At 54.0% G+C, this 21,107-nt stretch overlaps 3 protein-coding genes across 4 annotated transcripts; 2 read left to right on the top strand and 1 right to left on the bottom strand.

Moving 5' to 3' along the window:
* Positions 1-2,602: 2,602 nt before the first annotated feature.
* Positions 2,603-10,350, bottom strand: NAGA (alpha-N-acetylgalactosaminidase). Of its 2 annotated transcripts, none has more exons than XM_049627588.1 (10): positions 10,264-10,350; positions 9,732-9,816; positions 8,841-8,976; positions 8,264-8,435; positions 7,596-7,773; positions 7,155-7,249; positions 6,227-6,388; positions 4,719-4,916; positions 3,494-3,637; positions 2,603-3,242 (listed from the first exon to the last, which is right to left on the bottom strand). In XM_049627588.1, exons 2-10 carry the CDS (start codon positions 9,745-9,747, stop codon positions 3,108-3,110), a joined length of 1,236 nt encoding a protein of 411 aa, XP_049483545.1. In that variant the 5' UTR covers positions 9,748-9,816; positions 10,264-10,350; the 3' UTR covers positions 2,603-3,107. The 2 variants fall into 2 exon arrangements, with proteins under 2 accessions (XP_049483545.1, XP_049483546.1); XM_049627589.1 differs by lacking the exon at positions 10,264-10,350 and adding an exon at positions 10,014-10,169.
* A 2,970-nt stretch (positions 10,351-13,320) lies between these two features.
* Positions 13,321-17,319, top strand: PHETA2 (PH domain containing endocytic trafficking adaptor 2). Its single transcript, XM_049627594.1, has 2 exons — positions 13,321-13,884; positions 14,921-17,319. Exon 2 carries the CDS (start codon positions 14,926-14,928, stop codon positions 15,706-15,708), a length of 783 nt encoding a protein of 260 aa, XP_049483551.1. The 5' UTR covers positions 13,321-13,884; positions 14,921-14,925; the 3' UTR covers positions 15,709-17,319.
* Positions 17,320-17,670: 351 nt separating this feature from the next.
* SMDT1 (single-pass membrane protein with aspartate rich tail 1) lies at positions 17,671-21,086 on the top strand. Its single transcript, XM_049627598.1, has 3 exons — positions 17,671-17,927; positions 19,481-19,621; positions 20,840-21,086. Exons 1-2 carry the CDS (start codon positions 17,742-17,744, stop codon positions 19,616-19,618), a joined length of 324 nt encoding a protein of 107 aa, XP_049483555.1. The 5' UTR covers positions 17,671-17,741; the 3' UTR covers positions 19,619-19,621; positions 20,840-21,086.
* Positions 21,087-21,107: the final 21 nt, after the last annotated feature.

The following is a 21,107-nucleotide window of genomic DNA, read 5'->3' on the forward strand; positions in this document are numbered from 1 at the left end:
CACAGAATGGTTGTTAGATTATTAAAAACTTAACTTTTTGGACAGGAAAATTGTATTAAGGTCACATATATTAAGGTGACCTTAATATACTCTATACTTATATACTCTAGCTCACAAGGAAAAAGTATGTGTGGGAAGAGAGATATGAAATAATGGCACATATTGATGGTTGTTAGAACTGAATAATGGGTACATGGAGGTTCACTGCACCATTTTATTTTTGTGTTTGAAAATTTTTATAATAAAATAATTCTTAAAAGAAGAGGTGTGCCCTTGGATCCAAACAAGACTGCCTTGAACTGGGAAAAAATTGAGTCCCTAACTGGCTGTGGGTAGAAGAGAATAAAACAATGCCTGGAAGATAGGCAGGGTGTGATGTTGACAGCATGAAGGCTAAAAGGATAGAATCAATCAGGCACCCCCAGGATAAAAGTACAAGTTATATCACAAGTGAAGACATGTAACCGTGTCTCAGTCTGGAAGGCTGCTCCCTAATCCTGACTCCCAAGTCCATGGTCTCAACCACCATCCCCTGCCACATCCCAGGGTAGCGGGAAAGACTTCTTTCCTGGGACTGGCCAAAGAAGTGTACCCACCTGAGACCATTCCATTTGGCTAAAACAGCACTATGATCAAGACCCAAAGCTGGAGCTATGCATGGGGTGACAGGCCTCCAAGGACAGAGGCCTGGGATGTGGTAGGTTTCTGACCTTCTAAGTAACCCACAGCTTTAAGACATCAACTGGGGAAAGAGAATGCTCTCTGATGACTCCAGGCTCCATCAGTGAAACCCCAGTAATCTTAAATGACGTTGTAAGATATGTACTTGTAAGTTCTTTACACCATATTCTAAATACCAGTGATGAAATTTGAAGTAGGTTTCAAGAACGAGGGGCGCCTGGGTGGCGCAGTCGGTTAAGCGTCCGGCTTCAGCCAGGTCACGATCTCTCGGTCCGTGAGTTCGAGCCCCGCGTCAGGCTCTGGGCTGATGGCTCGGAGCCTGGAGCCTGTTTCCGATTCTGTGTCTCCCTCTCTCTCTGCCCCTCCCCCGTTCATGCTCTGTCTCTCTCTGTCCCAAAAATAAATAAAAAACGTTGAAAAAAAAAAATTAAAAAAAAAAAAAAAGAACGAACGGCTAAGAAAGAATTCTTGACATTTTGGTGCAAAAAGGTGATTTTATTAGAGCACAGGGACAGCACCCGTGGGCAGAAAGGGCTGCACCTGCAAGTGTGAGGGGTGACTGATTATATACTTTAAGTTTGTAGAGGCAGGGGAGGTTTCTAAGGAATTTCTGTATGCTGAAAGCAGGGTCTTATAGGACACTGAAGATTTAACTAGTGTCAAGACAAGATTATTTTTAGTTTTTAATGAAATATAAACATTGAGGCATTAAGGCAGCCATCGACTCCTTGAGGAATGTCACATACTGCATGTCTCAGGTATCTGTCAGTGGGCTGCAGGCTGTAAGGAGATTTCATTTAAACTACATTATTCTTGCCTTTGTTCTCATCACAAGGATCTCAAACCCTGAGGGAGGGGGTATGGGAGATCTACCCAGAAGAGTTCCACAGGGCAAGACAGTGCAGACCCGGGGCGCTGTATGCTCCCACATTCAAGCCCAAGGAAAACCTACCTAGCCTGCTCTGCTGCCAGCTTTCCAAATGGGGACAAGAACCATCAGGGACCACAGGTACCCTGTGGCCTTAGCTAAAGGAACAGGGCTTGGAAAATAGCAACAAAGGCAGGCAGTCAAGAACCTGCCATTCTTTTACTTTCCTGAAGAGGAGGAGCAAGAAATATATTTTAAGATACAGAGAGGGGCGCCTGGGTGGCTTAGTCGGTTAAGCGTCCGACTCGGTTTCGATTCATGTCATGATGTTGTGTTTTCTGAGTTTGAGTCCCACATTGGGTTCTGTGCTGACAGCACGGAGCCTGCTTGGGATTCTCCTCCCTCTCTCTCTGACTCTCCCCTGCCCGTGCTCTCTCTCAAAATAAATAAATAAAACTTAAAAAAAAAAAAAGACGCAAAGAGCCCTTAGACTTGTCTTCGGACACTGGTGGGGGGTGGGGGTGGGTCTGAACCTCCTCTGAAGCCAGGTTAGGAGAAGAGAAATGAATGGAGGGGCTGGGGGTGCTGCCAGGCAAAGGACCAACTGCAGCAGCCCGGTGGGAGAGAGGCTAGCTGGCCCTCACTGGCACCCAACCCCAGAGTGCCACTGAATGAAGCCCTGGCAGAAAAGGGGACATGAGCTGAAAGGTGCAGAAGACAATGCAAAATCCTTAGCAGATCAGGGTCTGTGTGCAGCAGGAGGGCTGAGGAGTGAGTCTGAAGGGGGTGGGGAAGGGGTGCGCGAGACAAAAGGCCTGTGCCTGACTGTGTTGTCACCACCACTTGAGTTGGGCAGAGCAGGATGGCTCCCTGGTGAGAGGCAAGTCTGGCATGTCTAGGAAGTATAATCTGCAGGTCACTTTGGAAAATAAGGAGCCAGAAGATGCCACACATCTTCCACGTGAGGTGAGATTTCAAACCAGCACCCTGTGCACTGCTGCCCAGAGTCCCTAACTGAAGGTGCCCACGACCCCACGTCCATATTGCAACTACCCGATTAAAGAACAGCTTTATTGGTAACCAGAGGGAACCAAGGTAACCTGGCTGGTGTTAGCCTGCAAGGCCTTATCCAGGCCGGCAAACCAATCACACAATTTGTGGGAGTTCCTGACAAGAGGTCAGATCTCCAGTCCTAATCATAAGAAAAATTCCAAGTCCTGATTTCAGAGTCAACAGAAAGAAGATCGGAGGGTATCAGTGGCCCTGCTTGTGGGGGCTCAGGAGGCTGGCTCAGTTGTTCAGTAACATCTGTGGGGCTATGCAGACAAGGTAGAAACCAGGAAGGCCATAGGAAATCGCCCCAAGACAAGTTTCCAAGAAGGTTCACACTTGGGCAGGGTGTGGAACCTGGCCCTCAGATTGCACTTTGGGTCTCACGGGGCCAGGTCACTGAGTGGGCCTGGGTGTCAGAGAACCCCACTTACTAGCCCTCGGCATGTGGAGGCGCCATGGTCTGGGCTCAGTGATGCCGCCACAGCCTGTCACATGTTTCAGTTCCTCATTGCTGGGACTTCCCCAGCTTCCTGATGGGATACAGGTACCACATCACTACCCCTGAAGGGTTGATGACCACCGTGAAGTTGGTTTTAGGGTGGAGGCCACTGATGACATCACCCGTGTAGACGTTCTGGGCCTGTAGTGGAAAGAGATATCGCCGGTACTACTGTAAGAATGGCTGCAGAGACCCCCTCAGAGGGTGTCAAAGCCCGGACTCTGGCCTGTCTGGGGTGGGTCTCCAGCGTGCCCCACAGAAGTGGGAGCCCGGAAGGGGACCAGCCACAGCCCTCGATGCCTGCAGCTGCCTCTTGCGCTCCTGCCAGAGGACCACCCCCAGCAACACCCACCCGGGGAAGCCCGAAGCCCCACAGGTAGTAGGATACTCACCTCATAGGTGTTGGAGCTGTTAAAGTTGAGCTGGGCGAGGGAGGAGTGGTAGCGATAAGGCATATCCGTCCGGCGGCTGAAGAAGACTAAGGCGCTAGCCTCGTCGGCCAGGGGCCTCACGTACACTTCAATGTGGGATTTCTCCTGGACACAGAAGGTGGCTACCGGCTGGGCTCCCTGCTCAGGCAGGCCCTGAAATCCCCTCCCTGGCCCTCCTTTGAGCTTTGGGTCCCCCTAACCCATGGCTCCATGTCATGCAGAAGTCTGGAGGATACCCCAGCCCTTCAGCACCCCAAGCTTATTCTTCCCTGACTCAGCAGATGCTCCCCGACACTTAATCTGTGCCAGGCCCCACGCTAGAACACAGACGGAAGTGCATAAGGTCCTGTCTCAGTTCATAGGCTAACGGGAGGGATAGACGTGGGCAGCTGCTGGCACTGGAGCGGAGGACGCTGTCCATAAGACTGATGAGCTCTGCCCGGAGCAGCTGGGAGGGTGATGCCCCGTCCTTCAGAAGGTCCGTGGGCCTGGTTCCACCATGAGCTCCTCCAGCAGGATTAGTTCCCTCCTCTGGGGATCACCAGTTCTATATGTGCCTTCTATAGTTGTGTGGATTTAACTAGAGAGGTGAGGATCTGTGCAAAGAGCACAAGCTGGGAGGCTCTATGCTGTTGGAGTCAAGTTCTGTTGTACCCTTCACCAACTGTGTGGCCTTGGGTTATTTAGACTCTTCAAGTCTCAGTTCGCTCGTTTGTTAAGTAGGGAAGTATTTACCTTCTCAGAAAAGGGACCCAGAATGCCCAGCACACAGTAGGTGCTCAATAAATAGTAAATGCTAGTCTAGTGCTAGTAGCAGTTGCATCCCTTGGCTCAAACAACTCCTAAGCTCTGGAAGGAAGCCCTAGCTATTTGCCAGACGTCACAGACATGTGGAGAAGTCTTGCGCTTCCAAATCTAGGAGCCCCACTGTTCCCATGTGCACTTGTGTGGTAATGTCTCCCTTTCCCAGATCCCATGAGCTGTCCTGCTCTGGCCTTGTTCTCACCCAGGCAAATGGGGGGACGGTTGGAGCAGCTCCCGGTAGAATCCTTGACCGAATACAACCAGGAAGGTGAGCTGAGCAGATTTGAGGCCCAGCCTTCCATAACCTCCAGGCTGGGAACCTTGTTCTCAGCGGGGGGCCTAGTCCCTCAGCCTTCCCTTCCCTCCCCCCAAACTCCAGTACCTTGAGAATCCTGCGTCCTTGGATGCCCAAGGGATCCTGGTTGATTTTGATCATGAGTGGATTCTGCAGAATGTCCATATTCTGGGCAGAAATGGTACGCAGGTCCGTGGACATGAAGAGGGGGGCTGCCAACACTGTCCATAGGGCCATCTGGGCCCGGGCTTGCTCAAAGCTGAGGCCGAAGTTCCCTATGAGCAGCTGGGGGCAGAGGAGAGGATCGGTCAGCTCTGCCCTCTTTAGGAAAGTGGGCACGGGGACCAACTCTAGACACGCAGCCCAGGCAAGAGAAGATGGAGCGGGAGGACACTGTGGGGCCTGGTTCAGCGAACACTATTCCCTAGGAGCGTGGCCTTGGGGTGTGTCAAGTAAGTCACTCTCCCTCTGAGCCTCAGCTTTTTTATTTCACCAAGATTATGGGGTGGAAATATGCCATGGCATCGGTTGTTCAGAGGATCCAGTGGAGTCCTGCTGCCAAAAGCATTTATACACCGACACACTAAAGTCAAAAAAATACAGTCAGGGTGGTAGCGGTAGGTACCAGACCTGGACAGAGTCCCTGCTCCTGCCACAAGTCACCCACCTGCCCTAAATACAGGTGGCAAGACTGAGGGGGACACTTCCTGACCCCAGGGCAACCAATCCACAGACTGGACACAATTACCGCTAAGCAACATGGTTACGTACTTAGTGATACCCATGTAACACAGCACTGCATGTGCCAAACTGTGCCAAGCGTGTTAAAGGGTCATCCATTTTAATACCCAGAACAACCCTATATAAGGTAGCTACTTTTCTCATCTTCCAACTGACAAAACCGAAGCACAGAAAAAATTAAGTCACTTTCCCAAGGATAAGTGGCTGAGCGGGAACCAGAACTCGAAAGCAGGCTAATTGGTGTTTCTCCAGGTATCTATCTGGCCTGGTGTCTGTAATTATTGTAATCACTGGTAGTAAATGCTTGTTGACTAAACGAAGAGATAGCTAGCAAGTCATAAGATAAAGTGCAAAAACACTGAAGTCAGGGCTACGAGTGAGGTAGGTGTGAGGGGCCGACTCTGCCTGCAGAGGCTCTGTGGGAGGGGAAGAGGGCACAGGGCATTGAAAGGTGGTCAGAAGCAGGCCTGGCAAGGACAGTCTAGGGAAGGAATGACTGGAGTAGGTGGACTCTTCATTATCTTCACTGTCCCGAGGAATAGTGTCCCACAAGAGTCACTACAGACCAAGTTCTCAGGTTTCAAGAAACATCAGAACCGCCAGGGAAGACTGTTAACAATGGGTATTCCCAGGCCCTGTTCGAACATCCTGATCCAAAAAGTGGAGGTGGGGCCCTGGGAAGAGACATGTAAACCAGCTCCCAGGGTGAGTCTGATGCAGCTAGTTCAAGGACACATTTCAGAGACACTGATCTAGAACCTGGCAGTGAGCGTCCAGGAAGACAGCACAGGGCAGTGGGGGAGCAGGTCTGTCGCGGCCCGCAGGCCTTGGGCCATCCCCCTCCATGCTGGTACCATGTCTGGGTCGTTCCAGTGTCCAGGGCCTGCCACCGGCTGCAGTATGTCCTGGTGGTCCACAAACCAGTCCAGGATGGACAGCACGCTACTCCAGGAGTCCTGGATGTCGTCATAGTTGCGCCAGACATTGCAGATTTCTGCCAGCAGACTGTAGTTCACCTGGATGCCGGGGGAAGGCAGAGTCCAGCAGCAGAGTCACGCCTTGCTGCCTGGAGGCCTGCACGGGGGCTGAGGAGCCTCAGCAGGAGACACACAGGGTGCAGAAGGGGGAAGAGAACAGGCCCTGAGCTAGATCACGATCAGGAAGGTCTCAGAAAGCGGGGTCCTGCCCTGGGGCTTCCCAGGCCTCATCTCCACCTGTGCTGGTGCCGGAAGTCTGCCCTGCCCTCTCATGCCCGTTGGGGCCAAGCCCGGGGAACGGGCCCAGGCTGGTACACCCACAGCCCTCGCTACTGCACACCCACCCCTGTATTCTCTCAGTGAGCCCCGCCGTCTGCCAGCATTCTCCCTCGGGTCTACAAGTCTGATCCCACCCTTTCTAGTGTCCTAGGTGCTGAAGGGCCCCTGGTGATATGCCCACAATGCCTTTCAGAGGCTCAGCCCCACTTGCATGGCCTCACTAGCCTTCTAGATGTCCTAGCCCACTCAGTACAACCAGGATTCTGACCACTGGCTGGATGATGTGTGTCAGCACATGACGTGTAGTTCCATGCCCTGGACGCCCATCCCTTCGGCCCACCTGAGAAGTGCCTCCTCTTCTCTAGACCCGGGGTTGGCTGAGGCCCCCTCTGGGGCACTCAGAACCCTCTCCTAGACTGACAAATCAGCACACCGGCAACTATGATGAGAGCAACCCTGACTGCACAGGAGGGGAGGAGGCTTGGGTGTGGGGAGCACTGCCAGGTGGGCTCACGGAATGGCTTACCTTTGGGGGAAGGCCCCCTTCATAGGCCGGCCAACTGCAGGAGAAGGCAATGGGGCGGCCTGTGGCATTCAGGGCAGCTGCCATCTTGGGGTATCCTGGAAAAACCCCACCCCTACATTTTAGGCCTGAGGAGGCACAGGATGAAATCTGGGGCCTCAGCCCAAACCTCCCACCGAATGTGAGGGAACTGAGGCCCAAAAGAGGAGGTGCCTCCCCCTGTACCCAGAGCTACAAACACTTCCTGGGTGGGCATGGTGCCAACCCATCTTTAGGAAGCCTGGGAGGCAATAATCCTCCCAGCCTCTGGATGCAGGGAATTGGCAAATACTACCCCCTGGGGGCCATACAGACAGACAAACTGGGCCAGGTAGGCTCCGGTGAGCTTTCCGTGGCCACCCCTCCCTGTCTACCTGATGGCCCCTGGCCAGCTCCAGGACCCACCCATGGCCCGTTCCTCGGGGGTCGAAAAGCAGCCATCCAACTTCAGCATGTCCACCTTCCACTCGGCAAAGGTTTGAGCATCCTGAGTCACCTTGTCTAGCGTGATGCCTGGGTAACCCATACAGGTGAAGTTGCCCATGTCCTCGTAGATGCCCAGCTTCAGGCCCAGGGAGTGAGCCTGTGGAGGGTTGAGGACACAAGTGGGCTTAGGCAGGACCCGCAGGGAGCCACCTCACAGGCACATCTGACCAGTCCTCATTAGAAAATTATCGGCTCCCCACTATCGAAAGGAAAGAGTGTGTTTGCTGGTCTGTCTTCTGCCAACTGTGGTCCTTCTCCTCACTCCAACACACACCTCCCATGGGCAGCTTCTGGCCTCCAGGCCTTGCTTCTGTCATCCCCTCTGCCTCGAATGTCATCTCTCTATAGCAGCTCAAGAATTGCCTCCTCAGGTGAATCTTTCTGAAATCCCAGGCTGGAAAAGATGCCCCTCCTGGCTCTTACCCACCACGGTGGGCCGAAACTAGCTGTCCATTTATCTGTTTTCCCCACCAGACTGTGATTTCTCAAGAGAGATTATGGAAATAAGCCGGGGGGGGGGGGGGGGGGTGGCGTGGAGACCCTGGTCTGGACCCCAGGCTAAAGGGCAGGGCTGGGGTGGGGCTCACATAGTCAGCCAGGAAGGCAATGCCATTGGGGAAGCGCTTGGGATCTGGTATCAGGCGGCCTTTGGCGTCACGCCCACCAATCCAGCAGTCATCCATGTTAAGGTATGTGTAGCCCAGGTCCCGCCATCCGTCTTGTGCCAAGTGGTCGGCCATCTCCATGAAGAGCCGCTCGCTGGTGAGAGGCAGGGGATGGGGCAGCTCAGTCACCCCCCACCCCCTTCCTCAGAGCTTTTCAGAGTTTTCAGAGGATCTGAGTGTGACTCCAGTCTATGAGAACCATAAGCAGGGTGGAAAGAAAGGAGCCGTTTGGCCCCAGGCTGCAAGACTGAGCCAGCCTGGCTGTAGCAATGATCTCCTTTCAGCGATCTCAGGGGCTGGGCCCGCCACAATGCCCCTGCCCCACAGGCCAGACAACTCCCACAGAAGCCCCAAGCAGGTCACAAGGCTGTCAATGTCCCAAAGGTCACCTTTGGTTGCATTCTCTCTGGCACGGGCGCTCTTTTCCTGCCCTCCACTCCCTGCCCCTACTCCCCGGGGTCTTGGGCAAGGCTTGTTAGGTGGTGTGGACCTCGCTCACCTGATGCAGTTCTTCGGGTCCTCGTCGCAGTCAGTGTTGCAGCGGAAACGTTCCCAGGCCAGCCAGCCCATGGGTGGCTTCCGCAGGAGCCCATTCTCTAGCACCAGCACCCGGGCCACCAGGGCCAGCAAGAGCACTGCAGGGGAGTCAGAAGGATGACTGTCAGTGGCTCCCCTAGCCCCAGCCCTCGCCCCACCCCACCCATATGCTGTTGGGCTCTGCAGAGGCCGCTGGACTTCCCATTAGGGGAACAACCAGACTCCTGGGCTTGAGAAGAATTAGCTCCTATTGTAACTGCCCACTCCAGCAGTTACAGTGAGTGGGCTCATGGTGCCTGGGGCAGGGCAATGTGTTTGAGGCCTGAGTCCCCACCTGCTATTGCCACAGCAGTGCCGGAATCGGTAAAAAACTAACACTTGAGGTTGTGTCCTTTCTGCACCCTGACTAGCTCCCCCAACTCGGTATACACAGAACTTGAACACTATAGCCAGACTCCAGGTCTCCTGAGTCTCACCCAAGGCCCTTTGCTCTCTACCACAGACCCCCAAAAGGCCTCAGAAGGGCTTAAGAGATTAGCCAGGTTTGGATCTGCATCTAGCCATCTACGGAACAACTAGTGCGGTGTTGATAACACATAAAGCAGGTTCTCTGTACTTTGAGGGAGAAGGGGAGAGAAAGGAAGTGGCCTCTTTGGAAGGGAACTGATTCCTAGGTGGGGAGCATCTCCTTCTTGCTGGCCCAGCTCCAAGAGTAAGAGAGAGGAACATGTCTCCCACATACCCACATCAAAGAAAGAGGCCCAGACACCAGAGGGCTGGAACTTCCTCCAGGGAGCCCCTATCCCCATCGGGTCTCCTGCCCTCCCCAAACCACCCCCACCCGCGTAGGTACCTGCTTTCAGCAACATCGCTCTGGACTCAGCGTCTCAGGACCCGACCGGATCTGCTCTCCTTTCACCAGCTTTATACGTTGGATTCTGGAAGGTAAGAAACGTTAGGTAAGCACCGGGGTCCACTACTACTGCCTCGCTAGCTCTACCGCTCTCAACCTTGAGCGTGGATCCCACAAGCCGCCCTCACTGTTCACCACCCCCGGCCCCCAGCTATCACTTCCCCGAGCCTGGGTTCTTCCTTCAGAAATACTAAACAAGATGTCTTAGACGTTAGACCCCACCCCCTCTGTAGTGCCGGGAACCCCCGGCCCCACGGGCGGCCCTCCGCCGAGCCGGGACCAGAAAAAGGCAGCGACCGCCTCTGGGACGCCTTGGAAGAACGGAGGCGTCGGCCTGGGACCAGGCTTCGGGCTCCCACCGGCTCTGGGTTGCCCCCGCCCCCACCCCATCCCCACCCCGTCCCCAAGGACAGCAGCCCAGCAGCCCTAGCGCGGGGACCGTCCCTCAGAGTGCCCCGCTCGCGCAACTCACCCTGCGGACGCACCCAGAACCGCCACAGGCTCCGGCCTCTGGAACGCCGATTGCTGCTGTAACCTGATTTGCCTACAGCGTTCCACAGGGGGCGGAGCCTGACGGCGGCAAGCCTACCCGGCGGAACCTATCAGAATCCCCCTAGCAATGCCGTGTCCCGCCCCCTGTGGGCCCATAAGCCCTCCCCCGAAGTTCCCAAAGCCCCGCCCCCTCAAGTTCCTTCTCCGCGCCCACCTCAGGCCGGCACCACCCGCGGAGCAAGTCTATGGACTGGGTGACCTGACTACCGTGGCTCCCCGAGAGGCTAGTCCTTTCACCTCTGCGGGGTCCCTGAAGGCGAGTACAGTGCCCGACACAATGTAAACGCTTAATAAATACTATGGAGTGAATACCTGCTTTTTAGAAAGGAAGTGAGAAAATGCCATGATGCATGGTGTAGGGCACTGTTTTTGCAAAGCCAGGAGGCTCTCCTCCCCTACCTGACACTCTGGGCCAGCCACCCATTGTACTGGCCCCAGGCACTCTACATATTTCTTCCCTCCTTCATTCATGAAATGTGTTTTTTTTAATGTTTTATTTATTTTTGAGACAGAGAGAGACAGAGCATGAGAGGGGGAGGGGCAGAGAGAGAGGAAGACACAGAATCTGAAGCAGGCTCCAGGCTCTGAGCGGTCAGAACAAGGGCTGGAACCCACAAACTGTGAGATCATGATCTAAACTGAAGTTGGACGCTTAACCAACTGAGCCACCCAGGCACCCCTCATCAAATATGTTTTTAAAGTTTATTTACTTATTTAGAGAGAGAGAGAGAGAGAGAGAGAGAGAGAGAGCGTGCACATGAGTAGAGGGGGAGAGAATCCCAACCAGGCTCCACGCTGTCAGCACAGAGCCTGATTCAGGGACCTGAGCCAAAATCAAGTTAGATGCTTAACTGCCTGAGCCACCAAGGCCCCCCTGGAGTACTCCTTCACAACATACCTCAGGTCACTCCTTGCTCAAGACCCTGTGACAGCTGTTCATCTCAGTCTGGAGACTCACAGATTTACAAAGCCCAACCCCACGCATGCTGACCACATCTCCTGCTGCTGTCCCCCTCCTCCCTGCCTCTGCCACACTCTTGCAGCTCCTCAAACACAACTGGTCTCAGGGCCTTTGCACTAACTGTTCCCTCTGCCTGGAATCATCTTCCTGCAGATTTTGGCATGACTGGCTCCCTTATTTCCTACCAGTATTTCTCAAATGCCACCTTCTCAGTGAGGCCTACCCTGACCATCCTATTTGAAACTGCAACCTCGCTGCTCCAGCAATTCCCAAGCTCCGTGTGACTTCCTATATTTTCCATACCACTTATTACCTTCTAACACATTTGTTATGGTTTCTGTTATTAACTGAATAAAAGTTAGTGGGAGAGACAGATAATAAACAGGAAATAAAAGCATGAGTATAGGGCATGTTCTGTAGTGGCTAGCGCTATCATGAAAATACACCCCAGGGATGTGATAGACTTGAGGATAGGCTACTTGACATCACATAGTCAGGGAGAGGACATTTAAGTCGAGACCTAGTTGGTGTGAAGGAGCCCCGAGAAGTTAGAACTGAGGGATAGAGGCAAGAAGGAACATTCTAGGCTGCAGGAACTGCAAAGGCTCGAGCTCTGAGCTGGGAACCACCAAATTCATGGGCAGATATTCCGACCTCCCCGGCTTCCAGGGCCGTCAGGAACCCCCAGCCTCCTGCGTTTGGTTGTGCATTCGGGGAACCCTCACCACAAGCCTACCCTTGGACCAATTCCAGGCAGAGCCCTGGGGACCGCGGGTGGGTTGCAGGCCGGTGGGAGTGGCGGAAGCAGAAATCGATAATCCCCAGAAACAGAAATGTGGGCGCTTCTGGAGCCGGGTGGGGTTGCCAGGAAGCTCGGCGGGGCCTCGCAGACTGGATAGGAGCCCGCCCAAAGGAGGCGCCGGGCCCAAGCCGTCCCAGGCTTGGCTCAGTGGGAAAAGTGGGCCGGGCGGGGAGAGGGGGCTGGAGAGGGGAAGAGAAGGACTCCGAGTTCTCCTGGCGGTGGGCTGGGTCCGAGGCCCGCGGACGGCCTGCGGCGGGGCCCTGGGTTCGAGGTCGCCCGCCGCTGACCAGCTCCGTGGTTCTGGCAAGTCTCGGCCTCTCCGGCCTCAGTTTCCCTCCCGCGTGGATCCAGAAGCCGCTTCGCAGATCCCCGGGTGAGCTGTGGGAGGGGAGGGGGGGGTGGTAACTCGAGCCGCCCGGAAGGGGTCTCCCGGCGTCCGCGGCCACATTCCCGCCCAGGCGGAGGCGCGGGGGCCGGAGCCCGGATCGCCCCAGGCCGCGGGCGCAGCCCACCGCGCGGACCGCCCTCCCGGGCTTCGGCGCGCCTGTCGGCGCGGAGGTGAGCGCGGGCCCCGCGGGCTCTGGAGGAGGCGGCCCCCGGGAGGGCGTGGCCAGCGGGGACGTGGCGGGGCAGCCCCACTGCGCGGACCCGGAGACCGAGGTTCCCGGCGAGGCGACCGCTGTTTTAGGGCGGTGGCGGGTCAGGGGTCCACCCGGTGGCCCCAGGCCGGTGGGTCCGGCGCCCCAGCCCGTCCAGCTCCTCTAACAAAAAGACCGGCGAGACGCGGTGCACCGACTCCCCGCCGGCTCCGCGGTCGGGGCCTCGCACCCCTCCCCAGGCTCGCGGCGGGGGCGGGAGCCCTGCTCCTCCCGCTCCGGAGCCCCTCTCCGCGCCCCGGTGCCGGGCGGACACAAGGCGCGGCCGGGGCAGACCTCAGTGAGCTCCTCCTCCTCCTGCGACCACCCCACCCTCGTGGGCCCCCGCTTAGGCCTTATCATGACTGATCCTTACTTTATTTCTTCCGTAATTCATTTTTACATTCATTTATTATTTACTTTTGTCTGTTTACACTGTGTCTCCCCGCTTGAATTTAGGCTCCAGGAGGGAGGGGCTGCTTTGTCCGTTGGCGTTTTCTCATTTATTTGAATACTTTCTTCCTGGATATTGGAAGTCAAACGGGGGTGGGGGGGGGTGGGGGATGGAGGGGGGTGGAGGGGGGCGGGCAGCCAAGGTGAGTCCTGCCCATTCTGGGGTTGGGGATAATGCTGTAAACACAAATGAGATCGATCATTGTGGCATGAAGGAAATGCAAACAGAAGTGAGGGGGCTGCTGGCTGGGTCACCTTAGATCAGGTCACCTTGGTGATCAGGACCACTTTGGATACAGCCATCAGGACAGACCTCTCAGATTAGGTGACTTAAAGCCAACCTGCGACATGTGCTAGAAGGGAAAAGCAGGAAGCTGAGGACACTTAACTCTGACCTAGCCTTAGGGAGTAGAGTACTGAGTTCTGAGAAGTGATGTTCAATTGCTCCTTATTTAAGGGCCTGGCCTGGGTGAGTGGGTGGGTAGGGAGATGATCAGGGTAGGCCTCCTGGAAGAGGTGGTGGTTTTACTGGGCTCCTAAGACTGAGCAGGAGTTCTCATCCCCTAGGAGGGGGTCACTGGGTTTGACAATTGTTTTGCAGGTGCCCTAGGAACCACACAGTCGAAGGGCTGAGCCGTGGCGTGTGGCGAGACAAGCCAGGCCCCTGCCCTCTTGCTGCGAGCTCTGCTGGTAAGTGAGTCACTGCCAACGCTTGCCCCTAGAAGATATGAGGGAATCGGGAGACCCAAGTTCTGCTTCTCGCTGGTCATGCAGCCTTGGGCAGTTCATCTTCACTGCTCTGGGCCTCAGTTTTTCATGAGTCACTTTCATAAGGTGTCACTTATGATCCGTGAGGCACTGACAGTCAATGGCTGAGGACGGTCCTACCCAGCCACGCCTTGTGTTTGTACCGCACTCTTGTTTACTGCACAGATCCCCATCTAAGCCCCCGCTGATGGAGGAATGGGGCAGGCCTGCCTCACCCTGCGCTCATCTGGCCTTGAAGGCTGCAGATTCTTACTAACGGGTAATTGCTCCATCAACGAATGAGAGGCCGCAGGGGCCCAGGAGGGCCACAGAAACCCTGGAGGTTTGGCCTCAGGGTTGGAGCTGAGGGGCCCCTGGATCAGGGGATGGTTTAAGCATAATGATTTCTATGGGTTCTGTGGGCTCAGGATCCATTTCAGCTCAGCCGATACCTTTTTCTTTGGATTTTAAAAAGCTGTGTCAAAGCCCTCCGTACCTCCTGGTCTGGTACACGTTATCATTTTCTCTGAGCCCTCTGGTGTCCAGTTTTTTCCATGACCCTCACAACAACCCTCTGAGAGAAAAGTCAGGGGAGGCTAGCCCATTTCACAGATGAAGACAGTGAGAGCCTCAGGGCACACAGCAAGTGAGTAGAGGCCACAGAGCTGGGGCCCAGGTCTCCTCCAGAGCCAGCGTTCTTTTCCCCACAGGAGCACAGAGGCTGCCTCCCTCTCTGGCCCTCTCCCGCTGCCACTTTTTTTTTTTTTTTTTTTAATGTTTTTATTTTATTTTTGAGAGAGACAGAGACAGAGTGCGAGTGGGGAAGGGCAGAGAGCAAGGGAGACAGAATCTGAAGCAGGCTCTAGGCTCTGAGCTGTTGGCACAGAGTCTGATGCGGGGCTCAAACTCATGCTTAACCAACTGAGTCACCCAGGTGCCCCCCCTTTTTTAATTTTTTAAAAATGTTTTCCCCTCACAGTTCTTATGGGAGCCATGAAGCTGAACGAGAGGAGTGTAGCCCACTATGCACTGAGCGACTCCCCAGCAGACCATACGGGCTTTCTGCGCACTTGGGGCGGGGCAGGGACTCCCCCCACTCCCAGTGGCACTGGCCGAAGGTGCTGGTTTGTTCTCAAAGGCAACCTGCTGTTCTCCTTTGAGAGCCGAGAGAGCAGGGCCCCGCTGAGCCTGGTGGTGCTGGAGGGCTGCACGGTGGAGCTGGCCGAGGCTCCAATGTCTGAGGAGTTTGCCTTCGCCATCCGTTTCGACGCCCCTGGTGTGCGCCCGCACCTGCTCGCGGCAGATGGGCCCGCGGCCCAGGAGGCCTGGGTGAAGGCACTGTCCAGGGCGAGCTTTGGCTACATGCGCCTGGTGGTGCGCGAGCTGGAGAGCCAGTTGCGAGATGCCCGCCACAGTCTGGCCTTGCATCGCCACTCATCCTGGAAGGCCATTACCAGCCGCTATAAGCCCCAGGCTCCAGACCATCGGCCTCCGGGCCTGGAAAACGGCCACTCCCTCTCCAAGGATTGCAGCCCTGTGGACTTGGGTGAAGAAAGGGGCAGCAGGCCAGCAGGGCAGGGCTTGGCCGAGTTGCAGGGCCCTGCCAGCCTCTTCCTGGGCAGGAGGCAGAGCCCCCTGTTCCCTGAGACCTTCTACTTCTCCGCCTTGCACAATTGGTATGGCCAGGAGATCTCGGAGCTGAGGCAGAGGTGGATGCAGAGGGCCCGGGGGAGCCGGCCAGAACGTGAGAAACAGGATGGGCACTGAGCCTCGGCTCTTTGGGTTCTGCCCTTGTCCTGCTGGTCAGGACACCAGAGCCAGTGCTTCTCCAGGAATTTAATGTTTATTTGTTTTAAAGTTGCTTTTTTTGAGAGGGTCCTCTCCTTCCTGCTTTTTAGGCCTCCTCCAGGCTCCAGATCCACCTTTGTGCCTGGAGGGGGACCAAGGAATCGTTACTTGCAACCCCTTTGTTTCCTGAGGCCCAGAGAGGAGGGGATGCTTGCTCAGCAACCACAGGGCCAGACCCAAGTCTCCTGACTCTGTGCTGGACTGCTCCGCTCTCAGGGAATGTTAATGAAATGGAGGAAGTGGGGACTATTGCGTGGCCTCAGGCTGCCCTGCCTGTTTACCTACGCAACAGACTCTACAACCACAACTTCTAACAACAGACTCTACAACCACAACTTCTAACACAGGGAGTCGTGTGTACATTTAAATACCAGAAGCTGGCTGAAATGTTGGCTCGAGGGACTGACACTGTCAGAGAAAGTGGATTTATTGTCCTGGGGGTTTCTGGGGCCCAGCTCTTCCTGAGCGGTGGGAAGACTGGGCATAGGAACTGCAGTTTGGGTGGGGCCCTTTGGAGGGACAGGGCCTTCAGCCAACGAAGAGGGATTGATTCTTCTCAGCAAGTGTTGGGGCCCCCATCTTCTCTCCCTGGCTGCCTTGTCTATAGATGGTGCTGGTCATTGTCCCAAGACGGGCTGGGAGCTTTTTATGTCGGCAGAAATCCTTCCTGTATTCTGTCCTTAGCAGCCAGCTCCTGGAGCTGCCAAGTGGGAAGCCAAAGAAGCGAGGAGGCAATGTGGCTCCCTGGGGAAGCCAGGTTGTTATTTTGGTTTTCAGTCGAGGGCATTCTGGGAGTTTGAACACCAGGATAAATTCTTCTAACTGCTCCCAGAGAGCTGTTCCCAGCCCTGAACCCCTCCTAGGAACTCATTCACCATCCTGCTTGTCAGCCAGCGCGTATCTGCCAAGACCCTCTCACTGCTACTCTCAGCAGCATGGCGCCAAGTGTTTTATCGATTGTTTCGGGAGGCAAAGTGGCTGCGTCTAGAGAGCCAGCAGCCAGACTAGCCTGAGCCCTAGAGGTGTGGCAGCAGTGGCTGGATGGAAGATGCAGAACCTGGTCAAGACATCCCCCCCCTCTCCATACACACAGTCTGCCCCTTCTTAGACTCTCAATCCCTTATTAGGGCCTTGGGTAGCCTGACCAGGGCCAACGAGGTCCAGAGGCTGTGACCGACAGCCTCTTAAGTCCAGCACGCCCAAGGCCACCCAGAGTCCAGAACCGGTTCCTGCCAGGCTTGTGTCCTAAGAAGAGGGGCTCCCTTCCGAACCCTGTACAGGAGTCCCACAGCCCACTGCGCCTTGTTTTCTACACAGACACTAGAGGCTTTTATCGTTCTTATGGTTACAGTATTTTTATATGATTAAAACATTAGGTTTTTATTACTCACTTTGGTTCCTCAAAGTTTATTTTAACAACCACTTGACCAATTTGTGCAAAAGCCCCACTTCTCCCCTTCAGTTATGGTTTACATTTGCCTATAGAGAACGTATACCTTGGCAAGAAATAAAATTCCCAAATCACCCAAGTAGTACAACTAATAAATTTATATTTTTTTAAATATTAAAAAGAGAAATACAATTGTTTCAAGCTCAATTAAAGTGATTTCTCTTTTCAACAATCACCCACTCTGCCAAACCCTGGCTGTTCTGGGGGAGTGAACGATACGAGGGGTCCACGAGGACCGCCTGCCAGAAGACCCCGCCCGGCATGCCCAGAATCAGCCGGCTGTTGGGGCATCGGCAGCCTCCTCGTGACGTCACCACGTCCGGCCGGTAACAAACGCCTCTTTTCTACCTCATAGGGAACTAGGCGCACTGCGCAAGTGTGAGAGCTGGGCCTCTCGTCTGATCTCAAGAGTCTCGCGAGGCTTGCGGCCGTGCTCTCCCTGAGGACGTCACAGGGGCTGGGCGGTGGGGCCCGGGTGCCGAGCTAGGGGCGGAGCTGGGAGATGGCGTCCGCAGCCGCTCGCTGGCTGGCATTGGCATCCGTCCGATCCGGGGCTTTACGGAGCGGGCCGAGCTTGAGGAAAGGTGGCGATGTCTCCGCCGGAGGGGGTGGCTCAGGTCGGAGCCTGGTACCGTCGAGGTCAGTCATCGTTACTCGCAGCGGCGCCATTTTGCCCAAACCCGTGAAAGTGAGTGTCTGCCTGGAGGCGGGGCGAAGGGGCCGAGGCCAATCATTATGGGGAGTGTGTGCGGGTCGACGCCGACTGATAGGTGCAAAGGCCAATCGTACAACCGCCTTAGACCGGAAGACGGATCAAGGACAAAGTTTAGCAATGATGCCCTGCGAATTTTGACAGGTGGGAGGAGATGGTCGGGTCAGATCCCGGTGTTGATTGAGTTGGGCGCAAGGAGACAGAGGATGGGGGAGCGAGAGCTGAGGACTGCACTTTGCACTAGTTTATCGTGAGGAGCGCGGTGCGCGAGTTCTCCACACGACTCGGCTATATGCACCCAGTATAGACAAATCACGTAACCACTCTTTCTTGTCAGCCTCAGAGTTGATGGGATGAAATAACGAGTTGTGAAAGGACTTTGTAAATAAATTGTACGTGGGACAGACCTTTTCTTCGTAGGAGTTTTGACCTAGTGTTTAATTCATGTAATTTGCAACTCTGAGAGGTGTGCGGGAGGTATTACAGTCAGTTTTTATAAATGAAGAATCGGGCTAAAGCAGTGAAGCCAGTGAGGCTCCAAAGCGAGCAGCCCGTCAGGTCCTGGAATCCAGGTTTCCTGCTGGTCGACCCACCTCCCCCGCCCACCTCCACCAGGTCCTATTTTTTCCACCACTGAATGCTCTCACGTGCCCTGAGCACCCTTGGATTTTTCTAAGTAAAATGGAAACAGCCCTTTAAGCCAAACAAGTTTGCTTTTTGACTCCGGTGCTGCGTGGGAGTTAACAAAACAAAAACAAATTCTCTTAAAGCTAGTCTGGCCAGGGAAAAGGCACAAAAGGCATAAAAAGGCACAGCTGAAAAAAAACTTTTTTTGGAAACTCCATAGGAAAATATGAGAGGATATGTTGAGATTATACTGAAACTCCTTTAGTCCATCTAAAACAGGCTCGGAGCCTGGAGCCTGTTTCCGATTCTGTGTCTCCCTCTCTCTGACCCTCCCCCGTTCATGCTCTGTCTCTCTCTGTCCCAAAAATAAATAAAAAAGAAAACGTTGAAAAAAAAAAAAAATTTTAAAACAGCTAGTCTTTTAGCATGAAGACATGCTCACTTTTCAAAACATGCTTGTTTTGAACATTTAATGTGGTGCAATTAAACTTCTCAGGCCCTGGGGAATCAGTTAAAGGACTGTATCCTTTCACTGAACATGCTCATTGTTTTGTAATCCATTTTCACGTATTTGGTGTCTTCAAATTTTGGTGAGCTCTGTTTCCACAGTCCAGCTCTTAGTACTTTCTTACCTGTTTGTATCTGCAAGTAATTACCAGGTTGTGCCCTAATTTTTAGATGTCCAGAATGCCTTATACTTTTCTTCCCAGTATCCACTTTGACGACCATCATCTTATCAATTCTTCGCATTATTTTTCTTGCTCTTTTTCCGAGGACTTTAAAATCAAGTAGTTGCTTATCACAGGTCTGGGGTCCACAGGAGTGCCCCTGAGGGCCGGGCCTTCTGTGGTCCCACCAGAGTGGGCTCTGGAACTCACAGCCACCACTCTGACCCTCCGCAGATGTCCTTCGGCCTTCTCCGTGTGTTCTCCATTGTGATCCCCTTTCTCTATGTCGGGACGCTCATTAGCAAGAACTTTGCTGCTCTACTTGAGGAGCATGACATTTTTGTCCCAGAGGATGACGACGACGATGACTAACAGGTAAGACTTCTTTTCCCCTACATGGACTGGGAACAGGAAGTGGGGTGGGGCATCTAAACTGTGATGCAGTTTGGCCCCGTGGTAGTTTCCCTCACTCGAAGCAGAAGTGCAGACCCTTAATAAAGTGACTCACTTGGCTGATGGTCTTATTTTGCCTTTTCTCTACATTGGATGAGGACAACTATCTTCCTGACTTAGAACTTCACTGGGATCTTTTCCGACCAAGTTGATCCCAACCAGCCTTTTTATTTGCCCTTTATGTACCCTCGTTCTCTCAACCCGTAAGTTTTCTTAACGGTTTAATATGCTTTACACACCCACCCCGAACAGCTTCATTCTCCACGTTGAAATTTAGAAACTGCACATCCTCACCATGGTTCGCAAGGTCACCAAACTCCGTACCTGTACAGGCTGTACAGGCACCGCAACCTGGCTGTTCACAAACCTTTCCCCCGGTGCCTGTCCTTTTCACCTTTCTCGTCTTGGCTTCTGGTGCTCTAACGTGGGCTGCTTGGCTGCCTCTCTGTTGTAGATAAAGACAGTTCTGGCTCCGTAGTCTGGGATTCAAGGCTTGCCACGATCTGGTCACATGATCTGGTCACACCTCTTATTCCAGCCGCATCTTCCATATTCCCAACCACACACCTATCCCCACTATTCACTGTTTCTTGAATTACCGACAGGCTTACCCACCCCCGAGCAGTGGCTCACTCTTCCTGCCATTGGAAGGCTATTTCTCACTACTCTTACTTTCGCCAGTTCTTCATGATCTTTGATGAAGTCTTCCCTCATTCCTCCATCTGAAAGTGAGGCTGTGCCCTCTGCCCAGTCCCTCTTGTGACACTATTATATACTTAAGAACACAGACACACCTCCAAATTCTACTAGACGATGAGCTTCCTCCTGGCAGGGGACAGGGGGTTTTGTTTTGTTTTAAAGTAAGTTCTACACTCAGTATAGGGTTTGAACTCATGACCCCAAGGTCAAGAAAGAGTCTCATGCTCTACCAGCTGAGCCAGCCGTGTGCCCCAAGGAACATGTCTTTTATACCTTTGGGCCCCCAGTGCCTGGTCTCCGGTGAATGTTCAGTACACGTATGAGAGAATAAAACTGCCTTGCTCCTGCCTTGTTTGGTAGAACCTCCCTGGAATTCTCTTTTTGGTGTGTGGATAGAGCGCTGCTCCGTGCCCAGTTCACTGCTACTTTCCTTTCTTACAGGACATGGAGGAAGTACAGAAAGGAGACAGCCCTTAATTCAGATATGGTGATCCTCATAGCCTCTCCTACTTCCCTATCAGCAGAAGGGCCCAGGGAAACCCCTCAGCCTCCTGACTCCAGCGAAGCCTCCTGCACCGTCTGTGACCATACCCCAGATCCCCAGGCTCTGGGAGGTTCCCCAAAAATGTGCTATCCACTGAGCACAATCAACTTACGAATAAACATAATAAATATCAGCTCTGTATGACTGAGTGGTGGCTGAAGTGTC

This window comes from Panthera uncia, chromosome B4 (genome assembly GCF_023721935.1).
Source record: "Panthera uncia isolate 11264 chromosome B4, Puncia_PCG_1.0, whole genome shotgun sequence".
Taxonomy (NCBI): domain Eukaryota; kingdom Metazoa; phylum Chordata; class Mammalia; order Carnivora; family Felidae; genus Panthera; species Panthera uncia.